Source organism: Pseudophryne corroboree, chromosome 2 (assembly GCF_028390025.1).
Source record: "Pseudophryne corroboree isolate aPseCor3 chromosome 2, aPseCor3.hap2, whole genome shotgun sequence".
In the NCBI taxonomy this organism is placed as follows: domain Eukaryota; kingdom Metazoa; phylum Chordata; class Amphibia; order Anura; family Myobatrachidae; genus Pseudophryne; species Pseudophryne corroboree.
This window is the reverse complement of record NC_086445.1, coordinates 93,881,385-93,908,389: the sequence shown is the minus strand read 5'-3', so window position 1 is coordinate 93,908,389 and position 27,005 is coordinate 93,881,385. Positions and strand designations below refer to the sequence as shown.

Genomic DNA, 27,005 nt, shown 5'->3' with positions numbered 1-27,005 from the left:
ACCACATGTTCCAGGTCATACAGCAGGTGCTCAGGGAGAGTTCACCAACTGTCACATCTTCCAGAGCACAATGGTGATGCTTTGTAAATGGCAGGTGGACGTTTTATTTATTTATTAACAGTTTCTTATATAGCGCAGCAAAATCCGTTGCGCTTTACAACTAGACACAATTAGAAGACAAAACTGGGTAAAAACAAACAGTCATAGAGGTAGGAGGGACCTGCTCGCAAGCTTACAATCTATGGGACGTTTGCCACAACTCCGAAATGAAGCAACCAATTACAATGCCAATATTATTCGGCAAATCTACAGACTATAGGGTAAATTTACTAAGCCTTGGGTGGAGATAACGTGGACAGAGATAAAGTATTAGCAAATCAGCTCCTGTCATTTTTCAAACACAGCCTGTAACATGGCAGTTAGGAGCTGATTGGCTGGTACTTTATCTCAGTCCACTTTATCTCCATCCAAGGTTGAGTAAATAGACCCCACAAGACCTTTAATTTGGTATATGATGTGCCCTGCTCAGTCACTGGCATCATAAAAGTCGTTCTTCTGCTATTAATATATAGAGATGATTCGGCCTATATGTGAAACCTGGAATACAATCATATATGGGTTGTACATTACCAGAACACTACACCTGGATACAAGAGCTGTATACAGCAGTTACTTTTTTCTTAATGAACTAGTCACTGCTGCCCGCACACAGTGAAAGCAACGTTTTTGTGAGACCTGATCACTAAGCAACTACAGCAATAACTGTGCCCTAGCTTAAAAGCTGTGTTCTTCTCATTATTGGACCACAAATGGCTGCCACTTCCGTAAGAATGCAGCAAGTGCACATGGCATCTCATTCGATTTGAGAAATGGAATATGGCAAGGGTTCAAAACTGCAGCACCAAGGGTTGTGCATCTTACCTGAATGCTGATCTACAATTCTGATAAGGCTGGTTACTCGCCGGCATTGCAAATCAAGTTTGAAACAGGTGGTAACGAGGGGCTGCACGCATGGGGTGAGGGGACGACATTACCCTCAATAATAAAAGAATGGTGCAGTAACGCAAATACTTTAAGGGCAAATGCTAATGGGTACAGTGTTACTGGAATCAATGCACTCCATTCCCATATGACATGCTTTGACTAGTGTTAAAAACAGACAAAAACACACACAGAAGTACAAGCATGTATTTTAGCACCAGTGGTTAAGAGCCCCAAACAATAGGAACTTGGCTTTGCACCAGAACCCAACTTCTCTAACCCGCCACAGATATAATCTTCCCCTCAGCACTCTAAAACGTTTTCTTTGGTTTTAGGTGAGGAACATCCTATACCAGGGGTGTCAAACTCGCAGCCCTACAGCTGTTGTAGAGCTACACATCCCAGCATGCCATGCCACAAAATTTCTATTTGGGAGTGCTGCAACTGTGCCAGGACATGCTAAGATGTATAGTTCCACGACAGTTGGAGGGCCGCTAGTTTGACACCCCTGCCCTACACTAAGGTCAGAAAATAAAAATGTACAGCAGAAAAGGAAGTCATAATTCTATAAGGGCGCACAACATTCAAAGACAAAGAGGTGGAAAGTACAAATGTATACGGAGGATATATTTACACCGTTCATAAAATTAAGCTGCTACCGGAATCTTAAATATTAGACCCTACAATAATACTTGAGACGCTTTATATGCAACTCTAAATAAAAACAAAAAAGGTGAAATATACATATTGCTACATATAGCGGCAGATTCAATTAGCCGCGGGGTTCACTGCGCAAGGAACACCTAAACTATTCAATTATTATGCATATTCCCTGTGCAGTAAACCCGCAGTACATCCATGGGTTACCACGTATGTTAAGCCCCACACAGTTCATTGAGAACCTGAGGCTGTGAGGAAAAACCTGCATTAAGTGCAACAAGCTGGGATACGGCACTTAATTTAATAGCTTAGGGCAGAGCTTTGAATCTGCCCCATAGTCTATGTTCATATGTAACCTGCTACTGTAGCAGAATGATTGAGGCACTTGTAGTCCAGGAACACAGTACATAATCAATACAAAACTGTTTAGTTGCACATTGTAAAGGTGCATTCATTATCTACACTCCAACAAGGCAGTCATTTTGTTGTAGGTCAAAACACCACTACCAAAAAACAGCCAACCACTCCCTACTTTGTGCCTCCTGCCACAGTGATGTTGGTAGTTTCTAGTATTGGATTGCATTAATAGGATCATAAGCTTAAAACACAAAATGGCTGCCGGCACTGTCAAAACATGACCTTTGGGTAACACTTGAGAAAACCAGAAAATAATAATCTTGCAAAAAAGATCTACCAGACACTCCTCTGTCTTTCAGAAAAGGAAGCACATATAAGTCTTATAGGGAAAAAAAGGCACAGGCTTGTGGTAAATGTCCAGTTTGCCACATAATTCTATTGTAATTTGGGTGTTTACAGGAAGACTTACAGTCAATGGGAAATCAAGTTTTGCCACTACATAATAGTGTTTAGGTCTAGAGAGACCATATAAGTATAACATGAAAGCAACCTGAAAAAATCTGGCTAAAAAAGAAGGTTCAAAAGCTCCTTTGTAATATCACCTCCTTTTAAACAGGTTTAATTTTACCTCCGCTAAAGGCTCAAACAAACAGAAAAAAAATTAAATTCCAAAAAATCTCAACATTACTCAGCAACAAAATGGGTGACTATCAGATTATAAACTGCACACAACACTCCAGATCAATATCACCCAATGGGTTTCTCTGCAAACTACATCAAGGAGTGAGACTGCAATGCTGAAAATAAACAAAAGTTGATCTAAAAAATATCTAAGATAAACATACTTTTCTCAAACCATTTCACGGCAGTAATAATATTTCAGCCAAATGAAAGTTACAGTATACTGTAAACAATAGTAACCAGATCTTTGCATTGCTCTAGAAAATGTACAACTAAAATGTGATTGGTTGCTGGGGTGTTATTTATTTAGCATAGTTCAGATTTATAAATGTCCCTGTACTTAAAGGCAGAACAAAATAACACATTTAAAATAGTCACTATTAAAATACAGCCAATGTCATTTTATGGGCTGCCTAAATAAGGTATATATAAGAACCTGTTGAGTACTAGATGACTAGAACTGACATGGCCCGTTCAGTGATGTCACTAATGAATGGGGTTCATTCTTAGAAATAATTGTTCACACATAAAGGTCAGTGTCATTAATGTGTTGATGATGGGTCTACTTTTATTTGTAAAGTCCATGAGGTTGAACGATCTCAAGTATATTATGTATACAAGGTACAATAATAATTTATTTTTCAGTCCGATATCAAGTATATACACTAAGGTACATACCCATCAATTCTCTTAAAACATGGCTTACACCAAAGCGTATATATGTTAAAATCAGGGACAACATACAGCAGGTAGGTCAGAAATGCTAAACATATGCTCTAATGCAGATCGTGTACATATGTCTATTTAGAAGAACCTTCTAGTTAGTCGATACATTGAGTGTTTCTCTTATTGTCTAATGTTCTACACAAAGCAACCAAAACCACCCAGATTACCCTTTACTTATAGGAATGTATAGGAACTTTCGACAAACTCTTTCCAGGGCTCCTCATCTATCGCATGGAAAGATTAAACTCTGAATACACCGCATGTAATGTTTTCTGAGCTTAACTATTAAGAAGAAACGTTGAGTTGAGATATCAATGTGCTAGCTTCTGAATATTGCTCTCTTCCGGCTGGAAACGTCTGTGTGTTATAAGTGGACAGTGTGACTACTGTGCTCTATAAAAAGCTCTTTGACAGTAGTAATTAAAATACGGTAAAATAGTTGAGGAAAATACTAGGTCAAACACCATCTCTATGGGCATTCTGCATCTTGGTAAGGAGATAAATGTTGTAGTATGTAATTATACATGCATATTCAACCATTAGGAAAGCAGATCTATACTACTAAAGTGCAAAATATGTTCTTATTCCAATGATACGAATGGTAGACACATCTGACCAAAGATCTATGGGAAACTCTACCCCAACAGAAACACAAAAATGCATTAATCAGATAAAAGCATATTTTCCTCGGGGAGTATCTTAGTAGTGCAGTTACTGGTCCGTTGCTAGTTAATGGCCGTCCAAATTAGTACGCTACATGTATATTATTTTTAGGCTTTTCTTTTAGTGTTTATAGATCCAAAAAAGTATTTTAAAAATATATATTTGCAAAGTAGTCACAGAGCCAATCAGACATCTTGCTGGCAGAACCAAAAAGAATGAGCATATAACCTACCTATTCACTAATTGCTTCTGCGTTCTTCAGTGTGATTTGAAAGGATACATGTATTTAATTGCAGAAGGGACATTATGCTTATTTTCAAAATTCTTGAAGCTGAATCAATGAAATCAATTCCAAATGACTGCTGTATTATGCAACTCAACCAAGGCCATGGCAGGGTACATAGGGGAGAGGGTAGCGGGCCATGGGCGCCTATCACATGATGTCATGAGGTCATAGAACAAGCGCCAGGAGCAGTCAGCCTGGTATTGGAAGCGCCCTTCGCCTTTCTCTGTAGTGAAGGCACTTTCCCATGAAGTCTGCATTGGAACCTCAACTTCTATATTCAAAGCACAGTTTACAGGCGCATCCAGACATGTCCGCCCTTCTCCCGTACTGTGCCTCCTGTTGGATGAGACCACTATTTTCCCTTCTCTCATTTAGACAGAAAGTAAGATTTTGTCCTGTAAGACCAAGAAATTTTTCTTAGTTATTTGGTAGGAGTGTATGGCAAACAGAGGTTCACCTTGACTAATACAAAAAGTTGATTGTTGTGAAGAGTATTTATTTCCCCTTTTAGTTAGATTTAAGGTGTTTGAAGACATCGACACACTATTCAACAAGTACACATCTGAGATGTTAACAAAACACGCTCTTGTTCACTAGTGTAATCATATTAGCGCATTAGGAACTGATTGTCACAACTAAACACCACACACACACAAGGCTGCTTTGACATTCAGCCCACACCCACCCAAAAACACATGCCTCAATGTTGCGTATAAATTGGGTACATTAAAAAAATAAAAATAAAATGTTTTGTCCATTGCTGCAAACAAAAAACACCTTTGTAAAACATCAGACCTGAGGTCACTTCAGTTGCAATTTGTGTGTAGTTTAAAAAAAAAAATACTTTGGGTAGGTTGATAATGTGGAGATATCTAGAACATTAAACCGAACCATTAAAAATCCAAAATAGCCCTCGTGTATCGTAGATTAATATGAAGGTAAATAAAGTTATTTTTGCCCGACTAGCACATAGTAAAAAGGAAATGTGAAGACAATAACTCTTACAATTAGCTATTGTTTAATTTTATAATAAAAAACCATTAAGGTGTACATTAAGACATGATCATTTAATATTCATATACAAAAAGTAGGCAAGACATCTGCCCGATGCAGAGGACACTCGAGAGATTCATGTGAGTAACAGATTTAAAAAAATAAAAAAGGAAGAAAAAAGGCAAATCAATAAAACTTTTTGCTTTGTGTCTTAAAGCCATCTGAATATATTTATTAATTTGTACGGGTAAGTGACCCTTAGAAAATAAAACTACTGTGGCAATTTATTGGCAATAACAAAAATAAAATAAGCCCTCGATACAAATATATACTAGAGCTTTGAAAGTCATGTAAAAAGAAATAATTTTTTTGTATTTTTTTTTTTCTTTTTTCTTAAAAAGACAGGAGGTAGGTTGAATGATTTGTTCAGTGAATGTGAAACCTAAATTCTATTTGCCAGTAATAAAATCACATCCTAAAAACTCTCGTTATCCCGCCTCAATCCTCGCAAAGTATAAAAACAAAGTCCGACTGCCAAGAGCCGATATTGGCACCTTCACACTTAACCTGTTCCATCATCATTTAAAAGTAATAAACTTACATATTCACTCAATATTAAAACCATCTTGCACTGACCCAATAAATGACTGTACGTGTTAAACCAATATAACGCCCTCAAAATACCAAACACAAAAAAACAAAGCACAAAAAATGAAAAGAAAAAACAACCATAGATCACAGTAAATAAAGATTACATGATCCATCATGAGCCATATATCCTCAAACTCAAAATCGGGAAGCTTGCTATGCCTTCAAAGCTTAATTGTTCATGCCTGTCCTCTTTTAAAATCACTATATGTTGCACTAGCCTTTACAGGGAGCACAGCAAAGCAGTTACATATCCCGGGGCAAAAATACCCTCTACGTCATAATACAAGAGAACAAAGGCAGGAAAATAAAGCTATGTACTTAGTAAAAATTGCAGGAGGGCAACAAGTCAATAAAACTGTTTTTTTATCGACGACAGACCAATTTACACAATCCTGTAGGAGCGGGAGGTGGGGAGGGTTGAAGAAGATCATACAAAAAGTACTTATATACCACTTAATAATATTGCCCTAGTCTGATAGGCTAGGTAATGCTGTAAGGTAAGTATATCTATCGAGAGGGAAGATAGAAAACGAATACATATTACTGCATGATATTTACATCAGCCACGTGGGAAACTGGAACATCTACTTGCACTGCTTAATCCTTCCCAATCTCCCAATACTTGAAGGCAGCTATAAAATCCATAATATTGTTGATATCTCAGGCTCTCAATTGTGAAAAATAAAGTGTTTGCAATAACAAAGCAGCAATTGGTGAGAAGAAAAATACTAAAACAAGAAAATAAAAATAAAATAAAAAAAACTTTAAGAAAAAAAAAAGTCAAAAGTCTTTGAAAGTTTGTTCATCTGGCACACAACACAAAAGTCTGCAAAGTGGCCAAAGTTTGATCTAAAGTTACAGGCACTCTCGAAGGACAAAATCCTTGTAAGATTTTGGAATCAGTTTTCTAGAGGCCTCTATAACCATGTGAGGAAGCTCTCTTTATCCAGTTTGGTGCCCGCCAGAACAGACTCCATGTCATTAAGGATGTCAGAACTCAAAGCTTCTTGTAGGCTTGGCATGAGTTCCTCGCCTTCCACATTCATGGCCTCTCCCTCTAGCGTACCAAGGTCTACATTAGTTCCTGGAAGTGCTTCCAAATAATCAGGGAACCGGTTCTGCTGAGAGGGCATACTACTTTGGTTGATTGCATCACCTGGGGAGAAGTAAAAAATATACCCGTTATTATCACCGAAATGGGTTTTACAGATTTACAAAAACACCAAACACAGAGGGCTGAATTCAGCAAAATAAATTAATATATAAATTGTGGTACTAGGAAAAGCCTTAAAATATCAGACAATTGGCAAACATTTTGGGAAAAATATCGGAGATTCTTATATAAAGCAACACTCCACGGCACAATGAATACACACCCCTGCACTTTTGACGTAGGATACGGCTATAATGTTTTTCGTTCCAGTACTGGGTCACTCTGTAAAAATCTGAGTGTCCCAAAAAAAAGTGTACACCAGACATCTTCAATAATTTCAAAACTATAAAAGCTAGCAGAAATAGAATAACGGAGTTGAAGAGAGGAAGGTCCAATCTACTGAAATAGTGTTCAAGGTCAGATGACGCAATAGAGGGCGGCATCTGCACCCTCCATTGTGTGATGTAATCGGTGCTCGGCGCAAGCGTTGAAATTAGTATAACTCGGGACCGCTACATAACAGCATGTACTGCAAGTTGTCATTCGTTTCGTCTACGTGAGATCTATCGATTTCTGTAATAATATTTGTGAGAAAATTTGATTAGGTGTGTGAAAAAACTGTAAAATAGTTGAGAAAATTTCCAAAATGTCTGAATATCTTAATTTAGGGAAGATTCAAGCCTACCCCGAACAAAAAGAAAGAAGGAGTCAAAAGGATTTGAACAAGCCCGAAATATCTGAGGCCGAGTGTAAGAAAGCCTGTAAGACCACGTAAGCAAGCAGAGGTGGTTGAGTAACACAAGCCGCAACAGAGTAAATCTACTGCTCCCGTCGAGCCTAAGGAAATAGATACAGAAAAGAATGACGTAGAAACACGTACATCTACTCGACTTTGCAGAGAAACATCAGTGTCAATCTCATGCAATACGTGAACTAGTTCTCGTACCATCGCAAACAAGACCATTCTCAGCCTAGAATATGTAAGCCATTCTCTCAAAACACATTACTCTCTGCAAAAGATTTCTGTAAACAGTCTAAAAAAATAATAAGATTTTAAACCTACCGGTAAATCTTTTTCTCCTAGTCTGTAGAGGATGCTGGGGACTCCGTAAGGACCATGGGGTATAGACGGGCTCCGCAGGAGACATGGGCACCTAAAAAGACTTTCTAGTATGGTGTGCACTGGCTCCTCCCTCTATGCCCCTCCTCCAGACCTCAGTTAGAGAACTGTGCCCAGAGGAGATGGACAATACGAGGAAAGGATTTTGTTAATCTAAGGGCAAGATTCATACCAGCCCGCACCAATCATACCATATAACCTGGAATACACATAACCAGTTAACAGTATGAACAAACAACAGCATCGGTCCAAGACCGATTCTAACTGTAACATAACCCTTATGTAAGCAATAACTATATACAAGTCTTGCAGATTTTCCGCACTGGGACGGGCGCCCAGCATCCTCTACGGACTAGGAGAAAAAGATTTACCGGTAGGTTTAAAATCTTATTTTCTCTTACGTCCTAGAGGATGCTGGGGACTCCGTAAGGACCAAGGGGTTTATACCAAAGCTCCCAATCGGGCGGGAGAGTGCGGATGACTCTGCAGTACCGACTGAGCAAATGCTAGGTCCTCATCAGCCAGGGTATCAAACTTGTAGAATTCAGCAAAAGTGTTTGACCCCGACCAAGTTGCTGCTCGGCAAAGCTGTAATGCCGAGACGCCCCGGGCAGCCGCCCAAGAAGAGCCCACCTTCCTAGTGGAATGGGCCTTTACTGAATGCGGTAACGGCAATCCAGCCGTAACATAAGCCTGCTGAATCGTGTTACAGATCCAGCGAGCCATAGTCTGCTTCGAAGCAGGCGCGCCAATCTTGTTGGCAGAATACAGGACAAACAATGCATCTGTTTTCCTAATTCTAGCCGTCCTGGCTACATACATTTTTAAGGCCCTCACTACATCCAGGGACATGGAATCCTCCAAGTCACTCGTAGCCACAGGCACCACTATAGGTTGGTTCATATGAAATGAAGACACCACTTTGGGTAAAAATTGAGGACGAGTCCTCAATTCCGCTCTATCCACATGAAAAATCAAGTAAGGGCTCTTATAAGACTAGGCCGCCAATTCTGACACAAGCCTCACAGATGCCAAGGCTAACAACATGACCACCTTCCAGGTGAGAAATTTTAACTCCACCGTTTTAAGGGGTTCAAACCAGTGTGATTTAAGGAACTGCAACACCACGTTCAGGTCCCATGGTGCCACTGGGGGCACAAAAGGAGGCTGGATGTGCAGTACTCCTTTTACAAAAGTCTGGACTTCTGGAAGAAAAGCCAATTTCTTCTGAAAGAATATTGACAAAGCCGAAATCTGTACTTTAACAGAGCCTAACTTTAGGCCCATATCCACTCCTGTCTGTAGGAAGTGGAGAAAACGACCCAGATGGAAATCTTCCGTAGGAGCATTCTTGGTTTCACACCAAGAGACATATTTCCGCCAGATATGGTGATAATGTTTTGACGTCACCTCCTTCCTAGCCTTTATTAGAGTAGGTATGACCTCCTCCGGAATACCCTTCTCCGCTAGGATCCGGCGTTCAACCGCCATGCCGTCAAACGTAACAGCGGTAAGTCTTGGAACAGACAGGGCCCCTGCTGTAACAGGTCCTCTCTTAGAGGAAGAGGCCAAGGATCTTCTGTGAGCATCTCCTGAAGATCTGAGTACCAGGCCCTTCGAGGCCAGTCTGGAACAATGAGTATTGTCTGTACTCTTTTTCGTCTTATGATCCTCAACACTTTTGTGATGAGAGGAAGCGGAGGAAACACATAGACCGACTGGAACACCCATGGCGTTACCAGAGCGTCTACTGCTATTGCCTGAGGGTCCCGGGACCTGGCACAATACCTCCAAAGCTTCTTGTTGAGGCGTGACGCCATCATGTCTATTTGAGGAACTCCCCAGAGACCCGTTATCTCTGCAAAGACTTCTTGATGAAGTCCCCACTCTCCCGGATGGAGATAGTGTCTGCTGAGGAAGTCTGCTTCCCAGTTGTCCACTCCCGGAATGAAGACAGCTGACAGAGCGCTTACGTGATTTTCCGGACAGCGAAGAATCCTGGTGGCTTCCGCCATCGCGACTCTGCTTCTTGTCCCGCCTTGGCGGTTCACATGAGCTACTGCTGTGACATGCTGTGCTGTGGGGAGCAGTCACCCAAGGAACAAATTTTCAGGGACTCCTGGTCTGACCATAGTCCCTGAAAATGTCTTCCTTGGGTGACTGCTCCCCATCCTCAGAGGCTCGCGTCCGTGGTTACCAGGATCCAGTCCTGAATGCCGAACCTGCGACCCTCTAGAAGGTGAGCACTTTGTAGCCACCATAGAAGAGACACCCTGGCCCTGGGGGACAGTGTTATTTTTTGATGTAATTGTAGATGGGACCCGGACCATTTGTCCAGAAGATCCCATTGAAACGTCCTTGCATGGAACCTGCCGAAGGGAATGGCCTCGTAAGTTGCCACCATTTTCCCCAGAACCCGAGTGCATTGATGAGCTGACACTCTTTTCGGCTTTAGTAGTTCTCGGACCATGTTCTGGAGGTCCTGGACTTTTTCCAACGGGAGGAAAACTTTCTTTTGTTCCGTGTCCAGTATCATGCCTAGGAACGGTAGTCGAGTTGTCGGAACCAACTGTGACTTTGGTAGATTGAGAATCCACCCATGTTGTTGAAGCACTCTCTGAGGGAGTGACACGTTCTCCAGTAATTGCTCTCTTGATTTCGCTTCTATCAGGAGATCGTCCAAGTATGGGATAATTGTGACTCCTCGCTTGCGCAGGATCACTATAATTTCTGCCATTATCTTGGTGAAAATCCTCGGGGCCGTGGACAGCCCAAACGGCAACGTCGGAAACTGATAATGACAATCCTGTACCGCGAATCTCAGGTACTCCTGATGAGAGGGATATATGGGGACATGAAGGTAAGCATCCTTTATGTCCAGTGACACCATAAAATCCCCCCCCTTCCAGGCAGGCTATCACCGCTCGGAGCGATTCCATCTTGAATTTGAATCTTTTCAGGTACAGGTTCAGGGATTTTAGGTTCAAAATGGGCCTTACCGAACCATCCAGCTTCGGAACCACAAATAGGGTTGAATAATACCCTTTTCCCTGTTGGCTCAGGGGAACCCTGATAATCACTCGCTGTTGACACAGCATTTGAACTGCAGCTAGCACTACTTCCCGCTCTGGGGTAGAAGCTGGTAAGGCCGACTTGAAAAATCGGCGTGGGGGCACCTCTTCGAATTCCAGCTTGTAGCCCTGGGAGACTATTTCTATCACCCAAGGGTCCACGTCTGACTGAACCCAGACTTGGCTGAATAGTCGAAGGCATGCCCCCACCTGTGCGGACTCCCACAGGGGAGCCCCAGCGTCATGCGGTAGACTTAGCGGAAGCCGGGGAGGACTTCTGCTCTTGGGAACCAGCCGCAGCAGGTGTTCTCTTGCCTCTACCCTTACCTCTGGTGAGGAAAGAGGACCCCCGACCTCTTCTGGATCTATGCGACCGAAAGGACTGCATCTGATATTGTGGGGGTTTCTTTTGCCGTTGGGGAACAAAAGGTAAAAAGGTCGACTTACCCGCAGTAGCTGTATAGATCAGGTCCGCGAGGCCGTCCCCAAACAATACATCACCTTTGTAAGGTAAAACCTCCATATGCCCTTTTGAGTCTGCATCCCTCGTCCATTGGCGGATCCATAAGGCTCTTCTTGCCGAAATAGCCATAGCATTGGCTCTTGAACCCAGTAAACCAATGTCTCTTTGAGCGTCCCTCATATATAAGACTGCTTCCTTAATATGAGCTAATGTTAACAAAATTGTATCCCTATCTAGGGTATCAAGGTCAGCTGACAGTGTATCTGTCCAAGCTGCTACTGCACTACATACCCATGCTGACGCAATTGCCGGTCTAAGCAAAGTACCAGTATGAGTGAAGATAGACTTTAGTGTAGTCTCTTGCCTGCGGTCCGCAGGATCCTTGAGGGCCGCTGAGTCAGGGGACGGTAGCGCCACCTTCTTGGAAAGGCGTGTTAAGGCTTTGTCCACTGTGGGAGAGGATTCCCAACGTACCCTGTCCTGTGTAGGGAAAGGGTACGCCATAAGAACCCTTTTGGGAATCTGCAGTTTCTTATCTGGAGTTTCCCATGCTTTTTCACATAATTTCATGGGAAGGAGGAAAGTTTATAACTTGTTTCTTTCCCTTAAACATGTGTATCCTCGTGTCGGGCACCGAGGGTTTATCAGTGATATGTAACACATCTTTTATTGCAATAATCATGCACTGAATACTTTTTGTCACCCTGGGGTGCAATCTTGCTTCATCATAGTCGACACTGGAATCAGAGTCCGTGTCGGTATCTGTGTCCCTTATTTGTGAGAAGGGACGTTTCTGAGACCCCGACGGGTCCTGTGAGCCGGTATAATCCGTAGATTGATTACCTGCCGACGCACTGACTCTGCTTTGTCCAGTCTTTTATGCAGTGAAGCTACACTAGCATTTAACATATGCCACATATCCATCCAATCCTGAGTCGGCACCGCCGACTGAGACACACCACTCATCTGTTCCACCTCCTCTTTGGATAAGCCTTCCGTTTCAGACATGCCGACACACGTACCGACACCCCACACACACTGGGATATAACTATAAGGGGACAATTCCCTAAAGAAGGCCCTTTGGAGAGACAGAGAGAGAATATGCCAGCACACACCAGCGCCAACTGACCCAGGAAAAAAAAAAAACCCAGATAGCGCTTTTATATATATAAATGTATATAGATTTCCCCACTCACTGCGCCTTAATTATGTGCCCCCCTCTCTTTTTTTCAGCCCTCTGATGCTCAGCAGTGGAGAGTCCGGGGAGCCAGCGTTCTCTGCAGCCTCTGTGGAGAAAATGGCGCTGGTTAGTGCTGAGGGATCAAGCTCCGCCCCCTCACGCGACGGGCTTCGGTCCCGCTCGTGAATTTGAAAAAAATGGCGGGGATCCGTAGTTTACTGCCTCAGCAGCCTAACTACATACTTTTTTGCCTAAAATGAGGTTTATTGCTGCCCAGGGCGCCCCCCCTGCGCCCTGCACCCATCAGTGCCATGTGTGTGTGTAAGTGTGGGAGCAATGGCGCGCAGCTTCCTGCTGCGCAGTTACCTCATGAATATCTGAAGTCTTCTGCCGCCTGATGTCTTCTTATGTCTGACATACTCACCCGGCTTCTTTTTTCCGGCATCTGTGAGGAGGATGGCGGCGCGGCTCCGGGACGAACCCCAAGGTGAGACTTGTGTTCCGACTCCCTCTGGAGCTAATGGTGTCCAGTAGTCTAAGAAGCAGAGCCCTTAACTCTTAAGAAGTGGGTCTGCTTCTCTCCCCTCAGTCCCACGATGCAGGGAGTCTGTTGCCAGCAGAGCTCCCTGAAAATAAAAAACCTAACAAAATTCTTTTTACAGAAGACTCAGGAGAGCTCCCTGTAATGCACCCTATCTCCTCTGGCCACAAGATCTAACTGAGGTCTGGAGGAGGGGCATAGAGGGAGGAGCCTGTGCACACCATACTAGAAAGTTCTTTTAGGTGCCCATGTCTCCTGCGGAGCCAGTCTATACCCCATGGTCCTTACGGAGTCCCCAGCATCCTCTAGGACGTAAGAGAGAAAAAAGAATCTCTCTAAAACTAAACTCTGCGCATTCACTAATTTCTATTGCCCACGCAATGTATTCTACGCACAAAAGACCTGCGGCCGTGGCTCCGACACATCCCCCGCTTAGTTTTTTTCATGCAATTTACCCCTGGGGCAAATGCATGCAATTGTTGTTTTCAGGGCTCTGTGGTTTGTCGTACAGTCCTGACCGAAATCAGGGACAACTACAATTGATTTATTAGTGGTCTACTACGAACAGTGGTATAATCACCGGGTATTCTTCAGTTGGCATACTACTGGGTGGGTTCACACACTTATATAGTTTGTAAGGTTGCACAGATGATTTTGCCAAGTAGTCGACATAACTTCTAGTGACGACACAGAATCCTGGTGGCTCAAAAGAACATTATAGTCTACTTGCTTATCTTTATTGTGTAAAAAAATAACAATAAAAAAAAACACACAACATGCATAAATTAAAAATAATTTAAACACAACATAAGCAAAAAACACAAAATGATTAGGAGATTATTGACCCATGCCTAATTTTGAAGACTGCTTCAAATAAAACAATTATTAACCACCACACTTTTGTGAATTCAGGACAGGATATGCAAACAATTATAAAATGCAGATTAGCAGCAGCAACATACAGATGGAGTATGATTGTTCTGGACAAATAAAGCAATCAAGCTGTACTTAACCCAACACACTCAATAGGAAATAAAAGGATAATATTACTGAAGTCTGGCGCGGTTACAGGTGAACTGGGCGATCAAGACATCATATGACAATCGTGCTCCATCTGTATAATAAAGCTGGTTTTATAAAACAATTGTTGCCCACAAATAAAAAATGGTGTTTCAACCTTCTCCATATGCAAAAGCTACAGATACTAAAGTTTCAAATGAAACCATAAAAAAAAAAAAAAAGTAAAAAAAAAATTTTTTTTTTGTAAATGGTGGTTACAGGGGAGACGGTAATATTTACCTTTTTTTCATACTCTAGATCGCTGAATACAGTATCAGATATGGCGGTTTGTAGCTCAGACACCACCAGATCACTGTTCTGTGTGTGTCCATTAAACAGAGGTTTTTTTTTTTTTGTTTAACTAGATTGGAATGACATGGCAGACTTTATGGGAATTTAGACTAATTCTTCTGTCACGTATTGTAGAATAGTCCAGACAAATGAAATGGAAATATACAGCTATATAAACTTCTTGTTGTAAAAGTGCCCATACACTAGTGCGATTTTGGACGATCTCATCCAATTCCGACGTTTTGGGCCGATAAATCGGGATGAAAACGGGCAAATCGCTTTACCCCCGATCCGATGCGCGGTCCCGTGAACATCGGAACGGAGCCCCTAGATCAGAAGTACTGCACTATAGATATCTCAGATCCCGCAGGCATGGATGGGATCGCATAAGATACATTGTACGCAAAAAGACTGCATACGATGTATCGTATGCGATCCTGACGTCCGGGAAGCTGCCGGGCGGTTCAAGGGAAATCTTATGTGACTTCTCCCTCGGAGAAGTCGCTTAAGAGTATGGCCACCTTGATACAATTTGAGTCTCGCATATCGAAACTTCCAAATGATGGAATATACCAAAATATGGTATTTTTTTGAGGAAAACTGGTAGTGATGGCTCAACATACGCAAGCTTTGTTTCATGCACAAAATTATTACAAATACTGTATAAAATGACCTCCAGGCTGTGTGTATAAAATGTATATGAAACAAATGTATTCTATGTTTAGACTTGGGTCCCATCCCCAAGATCTCTCATTAGGGTTTGCAATTATTACAAAATACGGAAAAATCCAATATCCAAAATACTAAGCATTTTGGATAAGGCAGACAGGGATGGGGATATCCAATTATCCCCTTTAAAACATTGGGTCCGAAAAACTACAGTTTTTGGCTGTTTATCTGACTTTTTTCCGATGTTTCACCAATTTTATTTTATTTTTTAACAGGCTATTATGTTAAATCGCGTGTAAAAAAAAACAAACCTTTCTCCCGAAAACACACAGGTTCAGTGAAACCTGTGTGTTTTCGGGTGAAACAGCCCCGTTTTCGGACGAAAACGGGGCTGTTTCTGGGGATTCTGCTTCGCCTGCCGGCGCGTGCCGATAAGCCGTCACGTGCCGTGGTTTATCGGGGCTAATTAGATAGCCCCCGGCGGGACAATTAGCCCCAGTAAAAAAACGGGGCTAATTGGATATCCCCCTTAACCTGTACCAACCAGAAAAGACAGCAAAAAGGTCCCAGACACAGTATGTTTGAAATTCACACTATGTTAAATTAAAATTAATCGTTTGTCTTTTTAATGGATTTTAAAATTATGGGGATATGTATCAAATCTTGGAGAGAGAGATAAAGTACCAATCATCTCTTAACAGTCATTTTTCAAACACAGCCTGTAACATGAAAGTTAAAAGTAGAGATGAGCGGATTCGGTTTTACTCGGTTCTCAAAACCGAATCTTATTGGCTCACGGATGTCACGTGTTTTGGATAGCCAATAAGATTCGGTTTTGAGAACCGAGTAAAACCGAGTAAAACCGAATCCGCTCATCACTAGTTAAAAGCTGATTGGTTGGTACTTTATCTCTCTCTCTCTCTCTAAAGTTTGCTACCTCTCCACCTAAGTCTGTAATGTATGAACATTAATGGAGTCTGGTGAATGTAACAGTATTGACTGAATCACATGGACTAGAGTGTTTCTGGACACAAAAATGCTTTCTGCTTTATTAATAATAAAAGGAAGTAAATCAAATTATTTTTTAATTCTATACATCTGTACTACAATAAAGCCTGCTGCTCCTGTTTTCTCCCATCTATATCCAATGTTATTCATAACAAGATAGAGTAGACAAATAAAAAAACATAGATGTAAAGTACAGGAGGTCTTTGTCCATGTCAAAAATGTGCTCACACTTGCAACTAGCTAACTTCCGTCTTAGTTGTACAGGTGGAGCAGAATGTGCTGTAGCGCAAATGAGCATATACACCGAAAATATTGCTATTGAATGTAAAAATAAGAATTTACTCACCGGTAATTCTATTTCTCGTAGTCCGTAGTGGATGCTGGGGACTCCGTCAGGACCATGGGGAATAGCGGCTCCGCAGGAGACAGGGCACAAAATTTAAAAGTTTGACCACTAGGTGGTGTGTACTGGCTCCTCCCCCTATGACCCTCCTCCAAGCCTCAGTTAGGATACTGTGCCCGGACGAGCGTACACAATAAGGAAGGATTTTGAATCCCGGGTAAGACTCATACCAGCCACACCAATCACACCGTACAACTTGTGATCTGAACCCAGTTAACAGTATGATAACGTAGGAGCCTCTGAAAAGATGGCTCACAACAATAAACAACCCGATTTTTTTTGTAACAATAACTATGTACAAGTATTGCAGACAATCCGCACTTGGGATGGGCGCCCAGCATCCACTACGGACTACGAGAAATAGAATTACCGGTGAGTAAATTCTTATTTTCTCTGACGTCCTAGTGGATGCTGGGGACTCCGTCAGGACCATGGGGATTATACCAAAGCTCCCAAACGGGCGGGAGAGTGCGGATGACTCTGCAGCACCGAATGAGAGAACTCCAGGTCCTCCTTAGCCAGGGTATCAAATTTGTAGAATTTTACAAACGTGTTCTCCCCTGACCACGTAGCTGCTCGGCAGAGTTGTAATGCCGAGACCCCTCGGGCAGCCGCCCAAGATGAGCCCACCTTCCTTGTGGAGTGGAGTATTTAGGCTGTGGCAGGCCTGCCACAGAATGTGCCAGTTGAATTGTGCTACAAATCCAACGAGCAATCGTCTGCTTAGAAGCAGGAGCACCCAGCTTGTTGGGTGCATACAGTATAAACAGCGAGTCAGATTTTCTGACTCCAGCCGTCCTTGAAATATATATTTTCAATGCTCTGACAACGTCCAGCAACTTGGAATCCTCCAAATCGCTAGTAGCCGCAGGCACCACAATAGACTGGTTCAGGTGAAACGCTGATACCACCTTAGGCAGAAAATGAGGACGCGTCCTCAATTCTGCCCTGTCCGAATGGAAAATCAGATATGGGCTTTTATACGATAAAGCCGCCAATTCCGACACTCTCCTGGCTGAAGCCAGGGCCAGTAGCATGGTTACTTTCCATGTAAGATATTTCAAATCTACCGATTTGAGTGGCTCAAACCAATGGGATTTGAGAAAATCCAAAACTACATTGAGATCCCACGGTGCCACTGGGGGCACAACCGGGGGCTGTATATGTAGTACTCCTTTTACAAAAGTCTGGACTTCAGGAACTGAAGCCAATTCTTTCTGGAAGAAAATCGACAGGGCCGAAATTTGAACCTTAATGGACCCTAATTTGAGGCCCATAGATAATCCTGTTTGCAGGAAATGTAGGAATCGACCCAGTTGAAATTCCTCTGTCGGGGTCTTCCTGGCCTCACACCATGCAACATATTTTCTCCAAATGCGGTGATAATGTTGTGCACTCACCTCCTTCCTGGCTTTGACCAGGGTAGGGATGACCTCTTCCGGAATGCCTTTTTCCCTTAGGATCCGGCGTTCAACCGCCATGCCGTCAAACGCAGCCGTGGTAAGTCTTGGAATAGACACGGTCCCTGCTGAAGCAGATCCCTTCTTAGAGGTAGAGGCCACGGATCTTCCGTGAGCATCTCCTGAAGTTCCGGGTACCAAGTCCTTCTTGGCCAGTCCGGAGCCACTAGTATCGTTCTTACTCCACTTTGCCGTATAATTCTCAGTACCTTGGGTATGAGAGGCAGAGGAGGGAACACATACACTGACTGGTACACCCATGGTGTTACCAGAGCGTCCACAGCTATTGCCTGAGGGTCTCTTGACCTGGCGCAATACCTGTCCAGTTTTTTGTTGAGGCGGGACGCCATCATGTCCACCATTGGTCTTTCCCAATGGACTACAATCATGTGGAAGACTTCTGGATGAAGTCCCCACTCTCCCGGGTGAAGATCGTGTCTGCTGAGGAAGTCTGCTTCCCAGTTGTCCACTCCCGGGATGAACACTGCTGACAGTGCTATCACATGATTTTCCGCCCAGCGAAGAATCCTTGCAGCTTCTGCCATTGCCCTCCTGCTTCTTGTGCCGCCCTGTCTGTTTACGTGGGCGACTGCCGTGATGTTGTCCGACTGGATCAACACCGGCTGACCCTGAAGCAGAGGTTTTGCCAGGCTTAGAGCATTGTAGATTGCTCTTAGTTCCAGTATATTTCCAGGCTTGACCACACGCCCTGGAAGTTTCTTCCTTGTGTGACCGCTCCCCAGCCTCTCAGGCTGGCATCCGTGGTCACTAGGACCCAGTTCTGTATGCCGAATCTGCGGCCCTCTAACAGATGAGCACTCTGCAACCACCATAGCATAGAGACCCTTGTCCTTGTCGACAATTTTATCCGCTGATGCATCTGCAGATGCGATCCGGACCATTTGTCTAGCAGATCCCACTGAAAAATTCGTGCATGGAATCTGCCGAATGGAATCGCTTCGTAAGAAGCCACCATTTTTCCCAGGACTCTTGTGCATTGATGCACAGACACTGTCCCTGGTTTTAGGAGGTTCCTGACGAGTTCGGATAACTCCCTTGCTTTCTCCTCCGGAAGAAATACCTTTTTCTGAACAGTGTCCAGAATCATCCCTAGGAACAGCAGACGTGTCGTCGGGATCAGTTGGGATTTTGGAAAATTCAGAATCCACCCGTGCTGTTGGAGCACTACTTGAGTTAGTGCTACTCCGACCTCCAGCTGTTCTCTGGATCTTGCCCTTATCAGGAGATCGTCCAAGTAAGGGATAATTAATACGCCTTCTCTTCGAAGAAGGATCATCATTTCGGCCATTACCTTGGTAAAGACCCTGGGTGCCGTGGACAATCCAAACGGCAGCGTCTGAAACTGATAATGACAGTTTTGTACCACGAACCTGAGGTACCCTTGGTGTGAAGGGCAAATTGGGACATGAAGGTAAGCATCCTTGATGTCCAAGGACACCATAAAATCCCCTTCTTCCAGATTCGCTATCACTGCTCTGAGTGACTCCATCTTGAACTTGAATTTTTGTATGTACAGGTTCAGAGATTTCAGATTTAGAATAGGTCTTACCGAGCCGCCCGGCTTCGGTACCACAAATAGCGTGGAGTAATACCCCTTTCCCTGTTGTAGAAGGGGTACCTTGATTATCACCTGCTGAGAATACAGCTTGTGAATGGCTTCCAATACCGTCGCCCTGTCTGAGGGAGACGTTGGCAAAGCAGATTTTAGGAACCGGCGAGGGGGAGACTTCTCGAATTCCAACCTGTAACCCTGAGATACTACCTGCAGGATCCAGGGGTCCACCTGCGAGTGAGCCCACTGTGCGCTGAAATTCTTGAGGCGACCCCCCACCGCCCCTGAGTCCGCTTGTAAGGTCCCAGCGTCATGCTGAGGCCTTTGCAGAAGCCGGGGAGGACTTCTGCTCCTGGGAAGGGGCTGCTTGCTGCAGTCTCTTACCCTTTCCTTTGCCTCGGGGCAAATATGAATGTCCTTTTGCTCGCTTGTTCTTATAGGAACGAAAGGACTGCGGCTGAAAAGACTGCGTCTTTTTCTGCTGGGAGGGGACTTGAGGTAAAAAGGTGGACTTCCCGGCTGTTGCCGTGGCTACCAAATCCGATAGACCGACCCCAAATAATTCCTCCCCTTTATACGGCAATACTTCCATATGCCGTTTGGAATCCGCATCGCCTGACCACTGTCGTGTCCATAGACTTCTTCTGGCAGATATGGACATCGCACTTACTCTTGATGCCAGAGTGCAGATATCCCTCTGTGCATCTCGCATATAAAGGAATGCATCCTTTAATTGCTCTATAGTCAATAAAATACTGTCCCTATCCAGGGTATCAATATTTTCAGTCAGGGAATCCGACCAAGCCACCCCAGCACTGCACATCCAGGCTGAGGCGATTGCTGGTCGCAGTATAACACCAGTGTGTGTGTATATACTTTTTAGAGTATTTTCCAGCCTCCTATCAGCTGGATCCTTGAGGGCGGCCGTATCAGGAGACGGTAACGCCACTTGTTTGGATAAACGTGTGAGCGCCTTGTCCACCCTAGGGGGTGTTTCCCAGCGCGCCCTAACCTCTGGCGGGAAAGGGTATAACGCCAATAACTTCTTTGAAATTAGCAGTTTTTTATCAGGGGTAACCCACGCTTCATCACACACGTCATTCAATTCCTCTGATTCAGGAAAAACTACAGGTAGTTTTTTCAGACCCCACATAATACCCCTTTTTGTGGTACTTGCAGTATCAGAGATATGCAAAGCCTCCTTCATTGCCGTGATCATATAACGTGTGGCCCTACTGGAAAATACGTTTGTTTCTTCACCGTCGACACTAGATTCGGTGTCCGTGTCTGGGTCTGTGTCGACCGACTGAGGCAAAGGGCGTTTTACAGCCCCTGACAGTGTTTGAGACGCCTGTACAGGTACTAACTGGTTTGCCGGTCGTCTCATGTCGTCAACCGACTTTTGCAGCGTGCTGACATTATCACGTAATTCCATAAACAAAGCCATCCATTCCGGTGTCGACTCCCTAGGGGGTGACATCACCATTACCGGCAATTGCTCCGCCTCCACACCAACATCGTCCTCATACATGTCGACACACACGTACCGACACACAGCAGACACACAGGGAATGCTCTGATAGAAGACAGGACCCCACTAGCCCTTTGGGGAGACAGAGGGAGAGTTTGCCAGCACACACCAAAGCGCTATAATTATATAGGAACAACCTTATATAAGTGTTGTTTCCTTATAGCTGCTTAAATATATATAATATCGCCAAAAAATGCCCCCCCTCTCTGTTTTTTACCCTGTTTCTGTAGTGCAGTGCAGGGGAGAGCCTGGGAGCCTTCCTAGCAGCGGAGCTGTGTAGGAAAATGGCGCTGTGTGCTGAGGAGATAGGCCCCGCCCCCTATTCCGGCGGGCTCTTCTCCCGGTTTTTCTGAGACCTGGCAGGGGTGAAATACATCCATATAGCCTCATGGACTATATGTGATGTATTCTTTTTAGCCAGAAAGGTATTAACATTGCTGCCCAGGGCACCCCCCCCAGCGCCCTGCACCCTCAGTGACCGCCGGTGTGAAGTGTGCCTGAGCGCAATGGCGCACAGCTGCAGTGCTGTGCGCTACCTCATGAAGACTGAAAAGCCTTCAGCCGCCGGTTTCTGGACCTCTTCTTACTTCGGCATCTGCAAGGGGGTCGGCGGTGCGGCTCCGGTGACCCATCCAGGCTATACCTGTGATCGTCCCTCTGGAGCTAGTGTCCAGTAGCCTAAGAAGCAAATCCATCCTGCACGCAGGTGAGTTCACTTCTTCTCCCCTAGGTCCCTCGTTGCAGTGAGCCTGTTGCCAGCAGGACTCACTGAAAATAATAAAACTATCAAAACTTTTACTCTAAGCAGCTCTTTATGAGAGCCACCTAGATTGCACCCTGCTCGGACGGGCACAAAAACCTAACTGAGGCTTGGAGGAGGGTCATAGGGGGAGGAGCCAGTACACACCACCTAGTGGTCAAACTTTTAAATTTTGTGCCCTGTCTCCTGCGGAGCCGCTATTCCCCATGGTCCTGACGGAGTCCCCAGCATCCACTAGGATGTCAGAGAAATTCCAGTGTAAATCAAGATAATGCCAGATGTTACAAGGTAAATCGATACTCAACGTAATCGTTAATGTGTGTAGCCCACAGCACTAAACTCTGCTCCATCTGTGTACTGAGCTCTCTGCGTGCATTTATACAATGTGCTCCGCCATACCGAACTAGCAAAAACAAAACACAAACATTTCATTTGCAAAGTGTGATCCAGGCAAGACTGAAAACCAACTGACCTGTGTCCATTTCATCAACACTGTTAAGGAAATCATCAGGAGTCCGTGGTACACTGTAACTGCTCATGCTTAGTCCACTGTCCGTACTCTCATCTCGGGAGTGGTACGTGCCGCTGCAAACAGAAAGCGGGAGAGAATAAGGACCGGGCCATTCATCACCACCTCAGGAACAACTCTATAGATCAGGAACTATCCTGTCAGGCACCACTTATATAACCACTGCATTGCTCAGTATATAGTACAATATCTTAACCACTCTGGTATCCAGGTAGGGCACACCACTTAGAACTAGTAGAGTCTTGGTGAATAAAAAGCATGTTTTAATCCCCGATTATCAGGGACATGTCTTCATGGTCAGAACAGTGGGGTGGGTGGAATGAAAAGTGGAGGAGTTGCCCATAGCAACAAAAGAGATTCTAGCTATCACTTGATAGAATGTAGACGATAAATGATAGTTCTAATCTCACAGGATGGTACGGGCAACTCCTCCACATTTCCTCTGGCAGATGTTTGATAGTTTTCCCCCCCTCAGTCCCGATTCCTCAAGACTGCACAATAGGAGATTTGTGAGGTACAGGGGAAGCAGACTCAGTGAAGGGCGCCATGTACAGACAGATGTACTCCATTCAGGTGAGCTAGTGGGCATCACTACTTTTCCTGCTTACCTCTATGTGGTGGGAGGAAAAAGTACCAATGCCGCTGGTTGCAATGTGCTGTTCCAGCATGGAACATCGTGGGCATCAAGTTTAACTGAATCACTCTCTGATGGGCAGATTTATCTGATCAGATTTTAGCTATCATTTACCTGGTACTTGCTATCAAATGAAAGGTAGAATCTGATTAGTTGCTATGGGATATCTCTCCACTTGTCCTCTATAAACAATTTAACCTCCCCCTAAGAGAGCAAAACACAAAAAAAGTGAACTGGCTTTACAGTAACTTATAGGGCAAACAGGATCATGAGGTAACAGAAGTTTTCTCCTTCACTGTCTGCACGGGACATAGTATAGTACAGTAGGAATGTCACCAAGGACCTGGCAACACGTCATCTTAGAATTGGCTATTTTCAAACCGATAGGAATATACTCTAAACAACGTCAATCACCAAGGCAACTACTGTCATTGTTTGGTTGCCATTGCCTGAAAGTATACTACAAACCTGTTGAGGAAAGGATCAGAGCTGTTCATGGTCATTGTTCGGAGCTCCTGAGTTATTCCAGACGAACACACAGGGTTCTGAGTCCCACCGTCTTGCTCCATGGTTGGTATCTGGCTACGAAGAGCGAGTTCCTGCAGAGACAAGTAAACTTGTGTACTACTAAATCCAATAAAGACATGGCATTTATCCAGTCCAGTATTAAAGACATCAGCTAAACGGTAGGCTAGCATTAAACGGACACGGCTGGCGCGGTTACTTCACACACCTTTGTAGATCACCTACTACATCATTTATATTATGTTATAAAGAAAATGTAGCTATACAAATATTTGAATCTACAAAAAAAATAAAAAATGATGTACAGTCTGTGACTACAAAGAGCAGCTACTCAGCCCATATAAGGTCCGACCATTGTCCTGGTCTTCCCAGATAAAATCTTCTCTTATTTGTGCTAAAAACTCCCCCCAAAAACTTCCCTTCTATACAGCAGACTAATGCACTTCACATTCAGATATTTCTCTATAGTGGAAGGAAGATGTGGAGGGAGCCTAAGGGATCACGGGGAGTTTGATAAAAGCTCTTAGGCAAAAAACAGATGTTATTTACACATTTACTTTACTGAACGCCACATGACAGAGAAAAGAAAAACAAATAGAAATTCCTAAATCTATTAGTAAATATATATATGTCTATATGTCTAGCAGTTGCAGGATTTTTTTCTCTTAAATGCTGCAGGATTTTTTTTACTTCCTGTGTGCTCCGCCGACCTCCCCCCCCCCCCCATCTCTAACTTCCTTTTTCCCCGTCTCTTTCACCCCCCCCCCCAATCGCTTTACCATCCCTCTGCCACTACAACCCGCCCATGTAACTTTCCTACTCCTTTCCCATAGCTCTATTTGGGGCAGATGCACTTGAAGCCTTGAAAAGTGATAAAGTGGAGAGAGATAAATGACTAAACCAATCAGCTCCTGCGGTTAGGGTTAGGGCTGCAGGAGGGGAGTGTTAGGGTTACAGCACTTACCAAAATGTTTTGGGATTACGACAGTCAGGATGCCACTGTCTGTATTTTGACTATCACCATCCTGACTGTCGGAATCCCCCACCCAACTGGTTATATGAGGTCTTACATTCCAAGACAAAATCGTCCGAAACTAGTGACACCTATAAAACGTAAAAAACATGCTGGTCTTGTACAGGAAGACCATGAAAAGACGCTGATAGCCACCACTGTCAAACCGATCAATATTCCACCATCAACACCATCTTGACTGTTTCTCTTCACAATCAAGAGGTGTCTGTTAGGGATGAACATGGAATGTTCAGCAAACAAAAGGTCGATGTTTTGCTATTGATGGCTGAGATTCTATGGTTACCGTAAAATGTGGGTTTTTTTTTTTTACTCAGTTGCACGTCACTTAGCCCTGCCCTCACACAACCGGTGCCTGTTACCCCTGCTCTCCTCCTCTGATTGGCCCATACTCGAACTCGTGCCACCCACTGATGGCTGAAGCCATGAATGGGTGTCTTTGTCTATGGTTTCCTGCTTCCGATGGAAGGTATCATTGATCCCATCGATGGTGAACCATTCGATGTACATCCAAAGGGTCTGTTAGAGCATACCTAACCCTTATTATAATAACAGAGACAACAAGACAAACATAGAGAAGAACAAAATGCCGTTTCTAACCTGTGGCCTCACCTGCCGAAGCAGTTCTTGGTGCTTGATTCGTAGACGCTCTTTTTCCATCTGAAGCTGTTGAAGCCTCATCTGCTGCTGGTTGCCTCCACCTCCCATGACAGTACTCTGGGGGCTCTGTGGTGCTATTGGCGGTGGTGATTTCACCGGTGCACTCTGACTCAGTCTCTGTTGGTTCATAGCTGGAAGAAGAAATACATTTTTTTTTTTTTTTTTTACTTGTAACGTATTTGGCATACAGACTTGTAGTATTTGCAAAACCAAAAACAATTTGAGCTCACTTTTTTGGACTGGCCACCCAGGTCCTGAGGTTATGCAATAAACTCCAGCGTTAAGACTTATTTTTCCTTTTTTTTTTAATGGGAAAGTTTTAGGGAAAATCTCTGGGGTACAAATAAGATATTCACCACAAAGATGGTTTTTATAAACTTCCCATAGCAATACTTAAAAAATATGCTTTAATGCTGGAGAAAGGACACCCTTTACTTGTGCTTACTATTTAAAGAACGCTCGTCGGCATATTTAAGGGATTTACAACTTCTATTTATTTTTCTGCACAGACATTGAAAGTTGTAGGTGGGCACGCACAGGTACAAAGTAACCCGAAGGTGGACAAATCATTGAAGTGTGCATAACATTTAAAGCCATAATAGCGTCTTAAAAGCATACATTATTTAATTCAGGCTGACGGAGTTGAACTAGAAACAAACTTTAGTAATATTTTCATTAATAAGTAAAAACTAAAATGATTAGATCATCAGTTTAAAAAGGTATATTGCTCTTCAGGGACTTCATATACATTAAAGGGGATGCACTAAGCATCCCGATGGACGGAATGCCGGTGGTCATGTGACCAAAGCTGGAACACAGACAGCCAAAAAGGTAGGTAGAGGGGACACTGTTAGGGATAGGCACTAGTGGGGGGTTTAGCCCCAGCCGCCACCCCCAGAGGGTTGGGGGGGGGGGGGGGGGCGCGGCTAGGGCTAAAACACCCCCCCTAGTGCCTATTCCTAACAGTATCCGCTCCAACATCAGGATCTTCACAGTCTGGATGACACTGTTGGTCATGTGACCGCCGGCATCCCAGCGACCGGTATAACATACCAAACCCCATACTGAAGTGTGTATTTGCCATCCACATAAATTTACAGATGTAACCTGAGGGTCCTATGCTGCTGCAGGTTTGAAAAATTGCAGCTTCTCTGCTGTAAAGGGCCCCATACACTACAACGCTATGTCCTGAGGCTGAAGTCGGAGGCGATTTCCCTTGAACTCTCCCGGGAGCTTCCCGGGAGTGGTTCCATACGATTTGGTACATTTTGAATGCGATATATCGTATGTGATCCCAGCCATGCCTGCGGGAACAGACATATCACGAGTGCAGCACTAACGATCTA

General features: G+C 43.9%; 1 protein-coding gene across 5 annotated transcripts in view; it reads right to left on the bottom strand.

Moving 5' to 3' along the window:
• Positions 1 to 5,353: 5,353 nt before the first annotated feature.
• The window catches only part of YAP1 (Yes1 associated transcriptional regulator), a 134,285-nt gene continuing 112,633 nt past the window's right edge, over positions 5,354 to 27,005 (bottom strand). For 2 of the 5 annotated variants that reach the window (XM_063951516.1, XM_063951514.1), the window contains 4 exons: positions 25,600 to 25,790; positions 23,913 to 24,043; positions 22,754 to 22,866; positions 5,354 to 7,154 (listed from right to left, as the gene is read on the bottom strand). In XM_063951516.1, coding sequence (XP_063807586.1) covers positions 6,916 to 7,154; positions 22,754 to 22,866; positions 23,913 to 24,043; positions 25,600 to 25,790 — 674 coding nt within the window. In that variant the 3' untranslated portion in view covers positions 5,354 to 6,915. Of the gene's footprint in view, positions 7,155 to 14,577; positions 14,642 to 22,753; positions 22,867 to 23,912; positions 24,044 to 25,599; positions 25,791 to 27,005 lie in introns of all 5 variants that reach the window. The other 3 variants (XM_063951517.1, XM_063951515.1, XM_063951519.1) reach the window with 2 other exon arrangements.